This window comes from Lepisma saccharinum, chromosome 13 (genome assembly GCF_977018435.1).
Source record: "Lepisma saccharinum chromosome 13, izLepSacc3.1, whole genome shotgun sequence".
Lineage (NCBI taxonomy): Eukaryota > Metazoa > Arthropoda > Insecta > Zygentoma > Lepismatidae > Lepisma > Lepisma saccharinum.
In genome coordinates this window covers 13,552,188-13,565,750 of record NC_139241.1, presented here as the reverse complement: position 1 = coordinate 13,565,750, position 13,563 = coordinate 13,552,188, and the positions used below count along the sequence as shown (strand labels likewise).

The 13,563-nt window shown below is 40.4% G+C and overlaps 1 protein-coding gene across 3 annotated transcripts in view; it reads right to left on the bottom strand.

Moving 5' to 3' along the window:
• The window catches only part of LOC145997181 (solute carrier family 35 member F3), a 242,637-nt gene extending 229,433 nt beyond the window's left edge, over nt 1-13,204 (bottom strand). For all 3 annotated transcript variants that reach the window (XM_083133888.1, XM_083133889.1, XM_083133890.1), the window contains exon 1: nt 12,936-13,204. In XM_083133888.1, the coding sequence (XP_082990014.1) occupies nt 12,936-13,164 (229 nt within the window). In that variant the 5' untranslated portion in view covers nt 13,165-13,204. The remainder of the gene's footprint in view (nt 1-12,935) is intronic.
• Nucleotides 13,205-13,563: the final 359 nt, after the last annotated feature.

The window sequence follows — 13,563 nt, the reverse complement described above, 5'->3', positions numbered from 1 at the left end:
CACTATGTAAACGAAATTCTTTATAAAACATAAAGAAGTGAGGATCAAACTACAACGTGGCAACAGTGCTGCTAAACTTCTTCTAATTCGCTCCTCGCTGTCAGGCAGACGTCATTTTCCTCTCTTCCAATTGGCAGAGGAACTGTTAAGCAACAGAGAGATAACAGCCCGGTATGCAACTGGTGTACACAGGACAAGAAATGAGACTGTATGTCAGGTGAGTGACGAAAGTTTATAACGTTAACATCTCGAACTATACTCCATGAGGCCTTAAAAAGATCGCTTCGCGGGCTTGAAGCAGACGACAATATCGGGGTGTGTCTGCGAGAACCAATCAGATCCGCGAATGAGCGAGCCCGGTTGCCACAGCTAGCTCGCTGCACCCTTCTGGAAGGGTGAGTGACCTCTGCCTCTTGCTTCCTCGGCCTGTTTGTTCGGCTGAGGAGCAGACGACACGAGAGTATCGGCAATACTGTGCGAGCGAAGCGCTCTTTCTAAGACCTCCTGCAGTATAACTATCATAGGCGTGCGCAGACCTTTGATTAGGGAAAGCAAAACCCTTGATGAAAGTTCAGTCGGGAAAGAAAAACCTTATTTTATCTCATTGTTTAAGTTTTATTGCATCGATGGGTATGTGCATATATACAATACATACATACTAATCAATTCATCCGCCCCATAACAAACCAACAGCAAAAATCATATAAATTGTCTGTCAAATGTGCGCGCTTATTTTCCTCCAAACAATTGTTCATGCATTTAAAAGAAATCCATTTAGCAGCAGTACTTCTCTCCCTGGTAATTTACAATGAATTACAGAAAACAAATTGCGAGCGAAGCGAGCCAGAAAATTTTCATATCCAAATTGTTGCAAAACAAAATTTTCATGGAGCGCCATGCCATTCTCTTTTACATGCTTTTCATTTAGATCTTTCGGCGTCCAGGGCCAACTCCCGCCGACCCCTAGCTACGGCTCTGAACTTGATAAGACTGCAAGAAAAGCAGGCATTGCGAGCGAAGCGAGGAAGAAAATTTTAGAAACGTATTTTTATTTGAATAAGATTTGAAATCGAGAGGGCAATTGCAGCTCTGTGCCCCCCTGCAGATGTTCTTGACCGTCTGGAAGAAATAATGGAAGAAAGATGTCTGTAGATTCCTTCCAGGTAACACCACGAAAGAAAACTAGCACCTCTGGGGATGACGCCATATTGAATACCTTACCATAGGGCTGGAACAACGGATACAGCAACAAATTCGTATATGATACAAGTCCTTTAATTCACTTGGCATTATACAGTAATTAAATACGTTTGCACACTGAAGAAATACACAAAAGCCCACATCCGATAGGCTAGCTGAAAAATGTTCTTCCCGCTGCCGCGAGCCGACATGCACCATGCCGCTATATTAGAATATCACGCTCCCAGAATTCCGCGTTCTTGCAAGAAGCTACCAGCGGGGGTAAAATAAAAACAAATGAGGAGCGGAAAGCAATACTATTTACAATCTTCTACATTCTCCCCCCCCCCCCCCCGTTGGAATGCGCAGCATCCAAACTAAGTCATGGAAGTTTAATTGATCTTCCCATCTGGAAGAGGCACAATCTTACTGAGAGCCCTTCGGTACACTCCATCCTTGGTGCGAACCACGGCTACACGAACTAAATTGTCTTTCCCTGGAAACACTTCTTCTATAATGCCCATTTTCCAGGATAATGGGGGTAGGTTGTCTTCTTTCAGAAGCACAAGTAGTCCTGGTTGCAGGTTGGGCTGCGTGGTTGTCCACTTCTGACGCTGTTGCATACCATGAAAATAATCTCGGGACCAGTTTCTCCAAATCCTTTGTTGAAACTGTTGAACTCGTTGCCACCTGGAAAGTCTATTTTCCTTGAGATCAGTTAAGTCTGGTTGAGGAAAGGAAGTTAGTGGACCGCCAATAAGAAAGTAGCCTGGAGTGAGGTAATTAAATTCTTCATGAGAGTCAGGTAAGGATGTAAGAGGTTGAGAGTTTAAGCAAGCTTCGATTTGGCACAAAAGAGTTGACAGCTCTTCGTATGTCAGTACAGCATTCTTGGCGACTCTACGAAGATGGTACTTCATGGATTTTATGGCGCTTTCCTAGACACCACCGAATGTTGGGCTACATGGAGGTGAATTTTTCCACTGAAAGTTTTCTTGTGCTGCATACCTTTGAATGTCTTTACTGAATCCTTGCGATTGAAATAGCAATTGAAGTTTCTGAAGTTCGTTCTTCGCTCCTTGAAATGTTGTAGCATTATCGCTGATAATGGTGGAACACTTGCCTCGCCTTGCTGTGAAGCGTCGCAATGCTGCTATGAAAGCTTCAGAAGTAAGGTCTGTTACTAGCTCAAGATGTATTGCTCTCGTGGCTAGGCACGTAAAAAAGAGCGATGTAGCATTTCTCTGTGATTTTACTCCTGATTGACCCTACTTTGATGACGTATGGTCCGGCATAGTCTATGCCCACATGATTAAATGCCTTGCTAGGTGTAACTCTGATGGATGGGAGCTGTCCCATTAGCTGATGTGCTGCGGATGCCTTCAAACGATAACAAGTTAAACACTGCTGAATGATTTGCTTAATAACTTGTCGTATTCTAGGTATCCAGTACCTTTCTCGAATGGATGAGATTAACAATTGGGGTACTGCGTGCATCAATCGTTCATGCTCTGATGCAATTAGTAGACGGGTGAAGTGACTTTTTGGATGCAAAATGATTTGATGCTTGCTGCTGAATTCCAAGTTGCTATTTCCTAGCCTGCCTCCGACACGAATAATTCCCTGATTATCCAGAAAGGGGTGTAAGTCCTTGAGGATACTTTTGTTGGATACTTGCCCTTTGGCAGTGAGATCATTTATCTCTCGATGAAAGAACGAAATTTGTGTCATAACGACGCACGTTTGAGTGGCATCTTCAATGTCAATTGAAGTAAGTGGATCGGATTGTTTGTTACTTGCATTTTTACAATTGCGAATGAATCTTTTACAGAGCGCTACAATCCTTAACAATTTGAAAAATGTAGAAAAATTGTTTATTATTGCCTCTGATTGCAGATGAGACACCAGTGTGGTTACAGGAAGCTTTCGTTGTTCAGGAACATCTTTGTTGTTAAGACTTGTGTCAGATGATGATGATGGCCAGCACGGTTCATTTTCTTGCAACCAAGTTGGACCATGAAACCATAGCGAATGATGATGAAGATCTTGAGGTTTAACTCCACGGGAGATTAAATCCGCTGGATTATCCTTGGACGAAACATGTCTCCATTGATAAGTTTGAGTAAATTCCTGAATTTGCGCTACTCTGTTGGATACAAAAGGCTTCCATCTGCTTGCTGGCGATCTGAGCCATGCCAGAACTATTTGTGAATCTGTCCACAAATAAACATTGTCAATATTAAGTCTCAAAATTGGCAGAGTCTTGTTGAGTAATTTGGCCAATAAGACTGAAGCGCACAGTTCCAATCTAGGAAGAGTGGTTTTCTTGATCGGGGCGACCCGTGATTTTGAGCACAGTAAGTGAACTTCGGTGTAACCTTCTTCGTTTGCTGAACGAACATACAAGCAACTGCCATAATTTTTCTCCGATGCATCGGAAAAGCCATGGATTTGTATATTCTTGACACAACCAGGTGTTAGGATGAAACGTGGTATTTGCATTTCACTGATGACTGGTAGCTGAGAATGAAGATGAACCCATTCAACTTGCAGGCTTTCTGGAAGTGGATCATCCCAGTTTATGTTGTGAAGCCACAACTGTTGTAAAAAATACTTATACATTACAGTTACTGGTGAAAGTAGTCCAATTGGATCAAATATCTGGGCAATAACACTGGCTACTTGACGTTTGGTTGGTTTGTGTGACATCATGTTAACAGACTTGGCTCCAATGTTAATCATGAAAGTGTCTGCAGAGGGATTCCATGAAACTCCTAGAGTTTTAACACCCTCGGTATGAAAATGAATTAGATTTTGAGTCTCTCTCAGTGATTCTGGAATAGCGTTGTAAAATAAAAACAAATGAGGAGCGGAAAGCAATACTATTTACAATCTTCAACAAAAGACGTGAAAAATAATTCCATCTTGAGTATCCATTTGTCCTGCTACTCTTAGATCTTGCTAGTCTTGCTTTCCTTTACTTTCATGTTTGCCCCCCCCCATAAAATTGATTTCCGTCCAAGGATGCGGGTCAATGCCCCCTGCCACACCGTAGTTGCTTTGAACTTTTATTGGCTTGAAAATACTCCATTTTCTTTAAGAGTATAATATCGTTTAATAATGGCGATAAGATTCCTCTACACTAAATTTCTAGGTGAAAATAAAGTAATATACGGGCATGGACGTCTGGAAAAGGGAGGGCAAGGATGGCCACATCTTCCCTTAGAAACCGAATGTCAACCTAAAAGTACATTTTCACACGTATAATTTGATTTGTCATAATAATTTATATTAATTATTATAATGGGGATGCTGGAATGCGATAATTCCTAATTCAACAGGTGTTTTTGAGGGGGCAACTATCAATGTACTGAAGGTATATGGCTTCACACAGGAAAAAATAGCATGCATGTAGGCAATAATTGGCCGTAATTCATCAGGTGATTAAGTTTATAACACTTACATGCACAATATAGAAAACAAGTATAAGCAATCCAAAGAACGGAATCAACACAGACATCTTCAATTCACCTGGTGTAATTTTTAATAGAACTAAAAAATTAACCGTAAATTATCATTCACTGATAGTGAATTTCACTCTTTTATATATTTAACTTCTAAAAATTGTGAAATATTTCATAATTCTTACAATTTTGCATATTTACTTAATTTTTATCATCAATTTTGCTTAATTTCGACTTCTTGCTGCTCTTACTTTCAAGATTATTGTCGTATTCTAAATTTGGTATCTGCCTGCCATCTAGTGTAAAGATTTTAAACTATCCCGTGCGTGCAGAATTGCATATTGTGGGAATGCAATGCTTCTACCATGCGAACAACGAGAAAAAATAGCTGGAAGGGGACCAACACATATCATTCTGAATTTGCCACTACTGTTGTGAATGCAGTAAAGCACTGTTAACCCAATTACATCACCACATGTGGTTTCGGAGTAACTGCGGACCTGAATGAATGGAATAAACCAACAAACGTTATTCCTCATAAAGAGAAACGTGACGTTTAACGTCCTACCTAACACACGCCCAATTCTCCATAGCTATGCGTTGTTGTCTACTCACACTGATTGAGGTTCCATCAATTTTGGTTAACAGCTGGAATGAAGTATAATGCACCGTTTGGTCCAAAGGTATTTACTCGTTTCGATTTGACGAGTTGTTGATTTAAGCGGATCAGACGAAATCGTTGTGCACAAGACGATTGCATTCCACTGTATGAATCGATGTCCTACGAGCAGTGATGTGCGTCTACGCGTAAACAACGATAGTCTACATTCAACACGTAGATTATTTTATACACGTAGATGATGTAATCTATGTAAACAACATGGCGGAAAGTGATAACTTAGCAAAGGGAGCCGTGGAATTAGAAGAAAATTATACTGCGTACCAGTTGCTGATGTGTGAGAACTTTTCATACTCTTTCTTCCAAATTCGAACAATTTTTCTCACCTAGAAAGAAACTTAATATAGGAAATATTCTAGTGTTTTATGGGAAAAAGACCACTTTTGCCTCACGACTGCCATCTGTTGTTTTTTGCATACTATTTATCTTTTTCCATAGTTGATAATAGAAGAGAAATTTATTGTAAGTAGGATTATTTTCATTTCGTTAGGAACCAATATAGTTGAAAATGTCACTTTCCTTTCATGCAACCCTTGAAAATTAATTTTAATGCACTTTAGATTGTCTGCATAGTCTATGTAAACTACAATCCAACGTAATCTACGCGTAGATTACGTGTAGACAACGCATGTAGACGTAAGCCTATAGTCTACGGCACATCACTGCCTACGAGTGATGCAAGTTTAGGTTTGGGATTGGAAAACAGCTAGCCTCAAAACAGGCCCTACGTACACAATTAACTTGATTGACACTTTTTCAGATGCTTACATGTTTTCCAACTTTCAAGAAACGAATTCCAACACGCCCACACTCCGCTAGCACGACAAAAGCTGCTATCCAGGAGCTTGGTTGGGAGGTTATTCCACACCCCACTTACTTCCCGGATCTTGCGCCCTCGGATTTCCACCTTTTTCGCTCTCTATCCGACAATCTTCAAGGAAACTCTTTTAGTAACAAAAATGCTCTTCAAACTTGGCGTAAGAACTTCTTTAACTTCCACGTGGTACACACTGGACTGCATTTTGCAGACTACCGAGGCTCTGGCGTCTGGATCCATGGCCAGTAAAATCCTCTACAGGACTTTGTTGTGTGTTCATGTGTGTTTGTCATTGTCTCTTCATCTCTTTCATCTTGTTACCATTCATCCAGCGGCGGCTCAAGGGGTAGAGCCGCCGTGCCATGGCACTACCCTCAGAAGAAACGCATACCTCCTCACTGCAACGCCAGCTGTTTCGTTCGTACCCTCGCGAGGCAACAGTCCGTGCCGCCCAAGAGCTGGCCTAACACATGGACCTAACCAAGTCGACACACGTGCAGAGGGTTGAAGAAGTCTCCGCGAGGAACATTTCCACCATGAGCCTCAGAAAAACGTGACAGGGGGCGGGGTTAGCCCATAAGAAACTGTGCCAGGCGAAGACGGGAACGGCGAGGGAACTTTCGCAGTGTTGACACAGTTGCCACCTTCAGAGAGAAGTCGCTAAATACGACTGATTTGTAAGACGGGAAGTAATTTCTGCCTACCTTTGGAGAAACGAACCTAGTATTTTTCCAAAGTTAAATGAACATTTTTGATAATAGATAGATGCACCAAGAGGGCCATCTAGACTTTTTAAGAATATAAAAGTAAAAAATCCTATGATGATGCGAGTTTTCTTTGGCATTTCGACAATTTCTTTTCATAACAAAGATATTTTCGACATCCAGTTAGAATATGTGTGCATGGGGGAGGAGAAGGTGATAGAAGTTGTTTTTCCTTTCCTCTTCTAATTGTTATATTTTTAGGGAAGTGTCCTGTAGTGTATAAAGATAGGTTAGTGAGTGAAGATGAATCGGATTAGTACGTTATTACTTAAACACACGTTGTATTCCACGTTACAAACGAGGATAAACATCTTGGCCAGTGGCGCAACCTCAAGGAGGGGTCGAGAGGGGGAACATTGCGGAGGTTGTTTTTTTTTCGATTTCTTTATCACGTTGGCACTACCCATCATAGTTGACGCCGGTCGCCACTGCATTCATCATCATCTTTGCGAGTATCCAAAATTGGCGGAAAAGCAAACTAACATAAACTAAATCAATCAAAGAAATCAGCTGATTTCTTCAGGAGTGGAATCGAAAAACAACTCAGAGTTGACAGATAGTCACAGATAATGAAGGTGTTCATTCTATCAATCACTTTTGCCATAGTGAGAATATCGCTACGAGCTTGCGTAGAAAACGCGTCGCGCCAAGAATTCTTGCAATGTCGAAAACGTGCCAAAACTTTCTGGCTGGTTTCTGCGGCGAAGTAGACGAAACTCGTAGCAGAATACGGTAAAGAGGAGCGGCTTAAGGGTCTGGAGTCGCCCCCCTATTTGTGATAATATAAGCGCGGCAATTTTTGTTTTGAAAAGAGTTGATTCGAGTAGACAAGATTGTGAAGTTGCTGCTGCATAACATAATAAATATACAGCGTGTCCGCAAATTATTGGTCGATTTTGTAATACAAAAATTGAACAGACAGGCATGATATTCTCACCTTGTGAAAGGGGTGTTTGAGGTTTTGTATAGGGTTGTTATAGGTCCAGGAACACATAAATCCTAATGCTGCAGGACCGGAACGTTTTTTCTCGCACAATTTAAATTCGGTCCAATTTGCGTATTGTTTCATTACAAAAATGTTCCTGGATCGAATTTAAATTGATCCGGAAAAAATGTTCCTGGACCGTATTTAAATTGATCCAGAAAAAGGTTCCTGGACCGAATTTAAATTGATCCGGAACAAAGGTTCCTGGACCGCATTTAAATTCAGCCGGAAAAAGGTTCCTGGACCGAATTTAAATTGATCCCGAAAAAGGTTCCTGGACCGAATTTAAATTGATCCAGAAAAAGGTTCCTGGACCGAATTTAAATTGATCCGGAACAAAGGTTCCTGGACCGCATTTAAATTCAGCCGGAAAAAGGTTCCTGGACCGAATTTAAATTGATCCCGAAAAAGGTTCCTGGACCGAATTTAAATTGATCCGGAACAAAGGTTCCTGGACCGCATTTAAATTCAGCCGGAAAAAGGTTCCTGGACCGAATTTAAATTGATCCCGAAAAAGGTTCCTGGACCGAATTTAAATTGATCCCGAAAAAGGTTCCTGGACCGAATTTAAATTGATCCGGAACAAAGGTTCCTGGACCGCATTTAAATTCAGCCGGAAAAAGGTTCCTGGACCGAATTTAAATTGATCCCGAAAAAGGTTCCTGGACCGAATTTAAATTGATCCCGAAAAAGGTTCCTGGACCGAATTTAAATTGATCCAGAAAAAGGTTCCTGGACCGTATTTAAATTGATCCGGAACAAAGGTTCCTGGACCGCATTTAAATTGATCCAGAAAAAGGTTCCTGGACCGAATTTAAATTGATCCAGAAAAAGGTTCCTGGACCGAATTTAAATTGATCCAGAAAAAGGTTCCTGGACCGTATTTAAATTGATCTGGTAAAACGTTTCCTGGACCGAATTGAAATACTTTACAGATAAAAAAGGTTCTTTACGGCCCATAACCCATTTACGCTTGCTGATTTTCTCTCCTGGACCGGAATTGAATTTATTTAAAATTCTTGGACCTTTAACAACACTGGTTTTGTACTGGCCTTAAATGCATTCCATGTGTGCCCCACCTCCACTTTTGCCAACCCCCCTCAAGCATGTCTTGTGTGACGTTCACTATGGAGTGTTGATGCATCTTTGCAATTATGACAGTCTCTGTGGAAGGTGAGAAACGTAAACATTGTACTTGAAACCCTACAGGAAGAAATCGCTGGCTGTGAGGTCTGGTTTCCGAGGAAACCGCCATCAGAGACGTCACACACAACATGCTTGACAAGGTTTGGTAAGAACGGGAGAAATGCGTGGGCACGTGCCCTACTACACACTGGGAGCACATCGAATCCATTTAAGGTATGTGTAAAACTTCAAATATTACTGTTTGAAATTATCCTCATATCATGTATTTCTGTTCATTAATGGTGAGTATATAGTCTTACAAAATCGACCAATAATTTGTGGACACGCTGTATAGTAAAATCAAGTATCAATTTAAGCTGACATTCCTATTATTTTGATATCATTATGTATTAAATAAGAACTTACGAGGGAAGAGTGAAAAGTTTTGAGCCTCACAGGGAAGGGGTGTTTGAGCTACAGTTTCTCATAATGATTTCTCTACGTAATCTCTATAATCACCCCCAGATCAATGTACTTATGCATTCTGTGCTGCAATTTGTTTACAGTCATCTGGTAGAATGATTTGTTCTGAGTCTCACACCACTGAATGTTGTTTACAGTCATCTGGTAGAATGATTTGTTCTGAGTCTCACACCACTGAATGACCGCCTTCGTCCGTGTGGAAGCGACGCCCTCGAAGTGAATTCTTCATAGCAGGGAAAATATGAAATTCTGACGGGGCCAGGTCGGGGGAATAAGGTGGATGGGGAAGTGCGGTGAAGCCACACTCGACCAAAGCAGCCTGTTCAGTGAGGCCTTGATTGCCTTGCCGAATCACGGCCCTGTCGGCCACTCTCTTCTCTGACACTTCAATCATTTTCAACCTGACAAAAAAATAGAAGGAAACATGTGAATTTCATAAAAGTTCGCACAGAGTGTTCTAAAACTCAAACCTTACATCCTCCAAAATTTTAACTACCTAGCATAACTCCTTCCATGTGAGGATCAAAACTTTTTCGTCTCCCCTCGTACATACGATAAACGCGTTATTTTAACTGCATTTAAAAGTAAGGCTATTAGATTTCCTAATTAAAAACATGAATATATAACTTGGTCAAGGTTTTTATTGGGGGAGGTGAGAAGTAGGGAGTCAGCATGGAAAATTAAGGGTAGTAGGGTGGGAAATAGGGTGTGGGGACGCCAAAAGTGCATCTCGCTGCCGTTGGTAAAATGAAATCGGTGCAAAAATTGACAAATGTACACTCACCGGCAATGAAAGTTGGACACCTATGCTGAATTACTTGCTTCGTCTCGAGGAGTTACGAGTAGACCTCGGATTTTTAGGTTCTAAAAAGTGTGCTTTAGGTTCCTAAAATAGGCTCTAAAATCCTAAAATAGGCTCTAAAAATCCTAAAATAGGTTCGAAAAACTTAAAATAGGTTCTAAAATCCTAAAATAGGCTCTAAAATCCTAAAATAGGCTCTAAACTCCTAAAATAGGCTCTAAAATCCTAAAATAGGTTCGAAGAAAATTTAAAATAGGTTCAAAAATCCTAAAATAGGTCCTAAAAATCTTAAGTTAGGTTCGAAAAATCCTGAAGTAGGTTCAAGGAAACTTAAAATAGTTCAAAATTCCTGAAAAATGCTGATTAGGTATAGTCACCTGCATTGAAATGGGACACCTATATCCTGAAATACGTACTATCTTGCATAACGTTGTGTTAGTTGCCTAACCCTACGGCGATGGAATAACTTACCATTAGAAATTTGCTATTAATCCACTCTGGGACGGTTGTATAAACATCACTAACTGGAGATCAGATTTGACCTACGATCCGAAAGTGAACTAAGTTCAAGCTTCTATCACGTTGTATAAAGCTAACTTTCGATTTTTCGATCTTAGATCAAATCCTGATCTTGGGTCAAAGAAATACGTTTGACAACGTGGCAAATCCAGACATGTCGCTAGTGTGCCTGTGATGTTGCCAATTGTCCAACACTGAACATCAAACATTTTAAAGTCTGTTTCGGAAAATGTATGTATTTAATATTTGATTAAAGAATAAATCTGAGGTGCTGGACGTAGTAAATATTCGAACATGTTGCAAATTTTGTAACATCACGTAAATTAGATACTAAACGGCTTTTATTTTTTGTGCAAGTTCCGTGTGGATGATTTGTCCTTGACAACGAAAGCAAATATCGGTTCTCGGTTGCAAAGGGGAGAAAATATGCTTGCATAAATAGAATTGTTTTTTTAAAAATGTGTATTTCTTTTTAATGCTAAAAAGAGATATACCAACTTACATATACTCGGATTTGGAGCTATTGTTCATGTAAGGAGATGTTTATTATATTTATTTTGTGATTGCACGATAACATGTTACAGGTGGACCATTAGTTCCTGTAAGTACTATACGGAATTTTCCTTGCACTTGAATAACCTACGTTGTGAAATGTAAAATATGTTTGCGTTTTCCCGAATGAAAAGAAATATTGAAACATCAGTGGCGTTTGTCCTCTCGGATGTAAATTATACCAAAAACAAATAATATTCGAAATAAAATATGTGTTATTTACATATCGGGAGGAGAGAAAGCTTTACCAACTAAAATGCAACGTGCTCAGTTCATAAAGAAGAAGATATATACACTACAGCCAAAGTTACATGATCTGTTCCATTCTGCGGACAACATTGAATTGCAATAACACTTGGCTGGATGCAGTAAAGTGAAATGGTATTGTTTTTATACTCCCTCTTCATCCCAACGCAAGTTTTACAATGATATCAACAAGGAAATGTAAGCGGGTCATATTTTCGGTTTGTATCAACACTCGATTGTTCTCAAATTACTTTTCTCTGATCGTGCAATTAAACAATGTTACAATATGCTCTTGCAAATTTCAAGAACAAAAATACATGGTATTTCAAACAGTAAATAACAAGGACATACGATATATGGAAAGAAAGAAAAATGGAAGAAATATTTATCATTGTTCACCTTGTTGTGCATGCTTCTTCTTTATTATTGTGGAAACAGGATTTTATGAATTGATTCTCGCGTCTTGCCGCATACGTTCACTTGCAACACATTTTACAAGCAAATATTCGTTACTTCAGCCATGTTACAACAGCTGAACTACGGTCAATGTCTGCTGATCGGAGAAAAATCGCGGGTCAACTTTGATCGCAGATCGCAGGGACTTAATCTCAGTTCAACTTTTATACATCACAAAAATCAGAGTTCAGCGTGACTGCAGATCAATTTTACTGGCTAATCGAGGATCAACTGTTTTATACAATCGAGCCTCTGCCGTATAGTTAGGCAACAATTTTTTTTCATGTTATCCACAGTCAAACTCCGCAATTTTGTCTGTGAGGATCATCTTATTTACTGAAAATAATCTTTCAACAAGAACATAGTCAGTGGTGCAAACTTCAATGATGAAATGTTAGTTTGCAAGGCGTGAATGCCACAAAGCACCGAAGTGACGCGAAACTGAGTAAGACCAGACAGATCAGACCACTTTGGACTGTACAGGTAACAGTGGCACCAGACATTTTGCTTTGTTTAGAGCTTTGAAAAATCACCATGGACTTGGAGGAAGGGAAATCGACAGAGAGCACGTTTCAAACACGTTCGTCATTGAATTCTTTCGTGACCAATCAAGGCAAATGTCTTTGTGTGACATAAAAATCCTGTGGAACCTTTGTAAATCTATAAAAACGTAACAAATAGGCTTGAATTAGGCACATTAACCTAAAATAGGTTCTAATGAGCAAAATAGTTTTTTTAGCCACTATAAAGCTTCATCAGTCGTTGCGTTAGGCAACATTCATACCGCCATGCAGGTAAGCGACCAGGATCTATGTGTCCAATTTGTATTGCCGGTGAGTGTACATTAATTTCCAATGTACTTACTGGCTGGATTCGCTCCCGAAGAATCGTCTTGCGTTGGTGACGTCACGGTGAGGCTGGGACTTCCCCGGAGGGTGGTGGAGCTCCCGTGGCGACTGAGGGGTCCGTTGGGGACGCTGTTGCCCCTCTTGTCCGACGGGGTGCCTTCGTCGGTGACGACAACGCTGGGGGTCTTGGAACGGCGCGGGTTGAAGATGGTGGGGATTCTGCCTCCCTCCTCCGCGTCCCTCATGGTGAACACCGAGGGAGGCCGGTCATTCTTCTGCGAACTTAAGCCTGCAAGGAAAATGAAACTAAGTGAGTTATACGCACATGCCGGTGCTCGGAAAGTTACTTTTCAAAAGTAATACTTACAGTTGCTTGGTTAAGAAGTAAGTGAATTACACTTACTGGTACTTGAAAAGTAACTTTTCCAGTTAATATCTGCTGAGACTTTTCTTGCAAACAAATTACACTTTTCATTAATTGTATCAAATTAAATATGTGGAGACTTACATTTGTTTAGTTTATGTTTCTGGTAGGTAATGTACGTAGGCCTTCATATACAGGGTGTCTATAAAAGAACTCCTGGGTTTTAAACAATTAGAGCGCGCAAACGGTAACAGGTAAGTCAGGTTACTTAATCACTTTG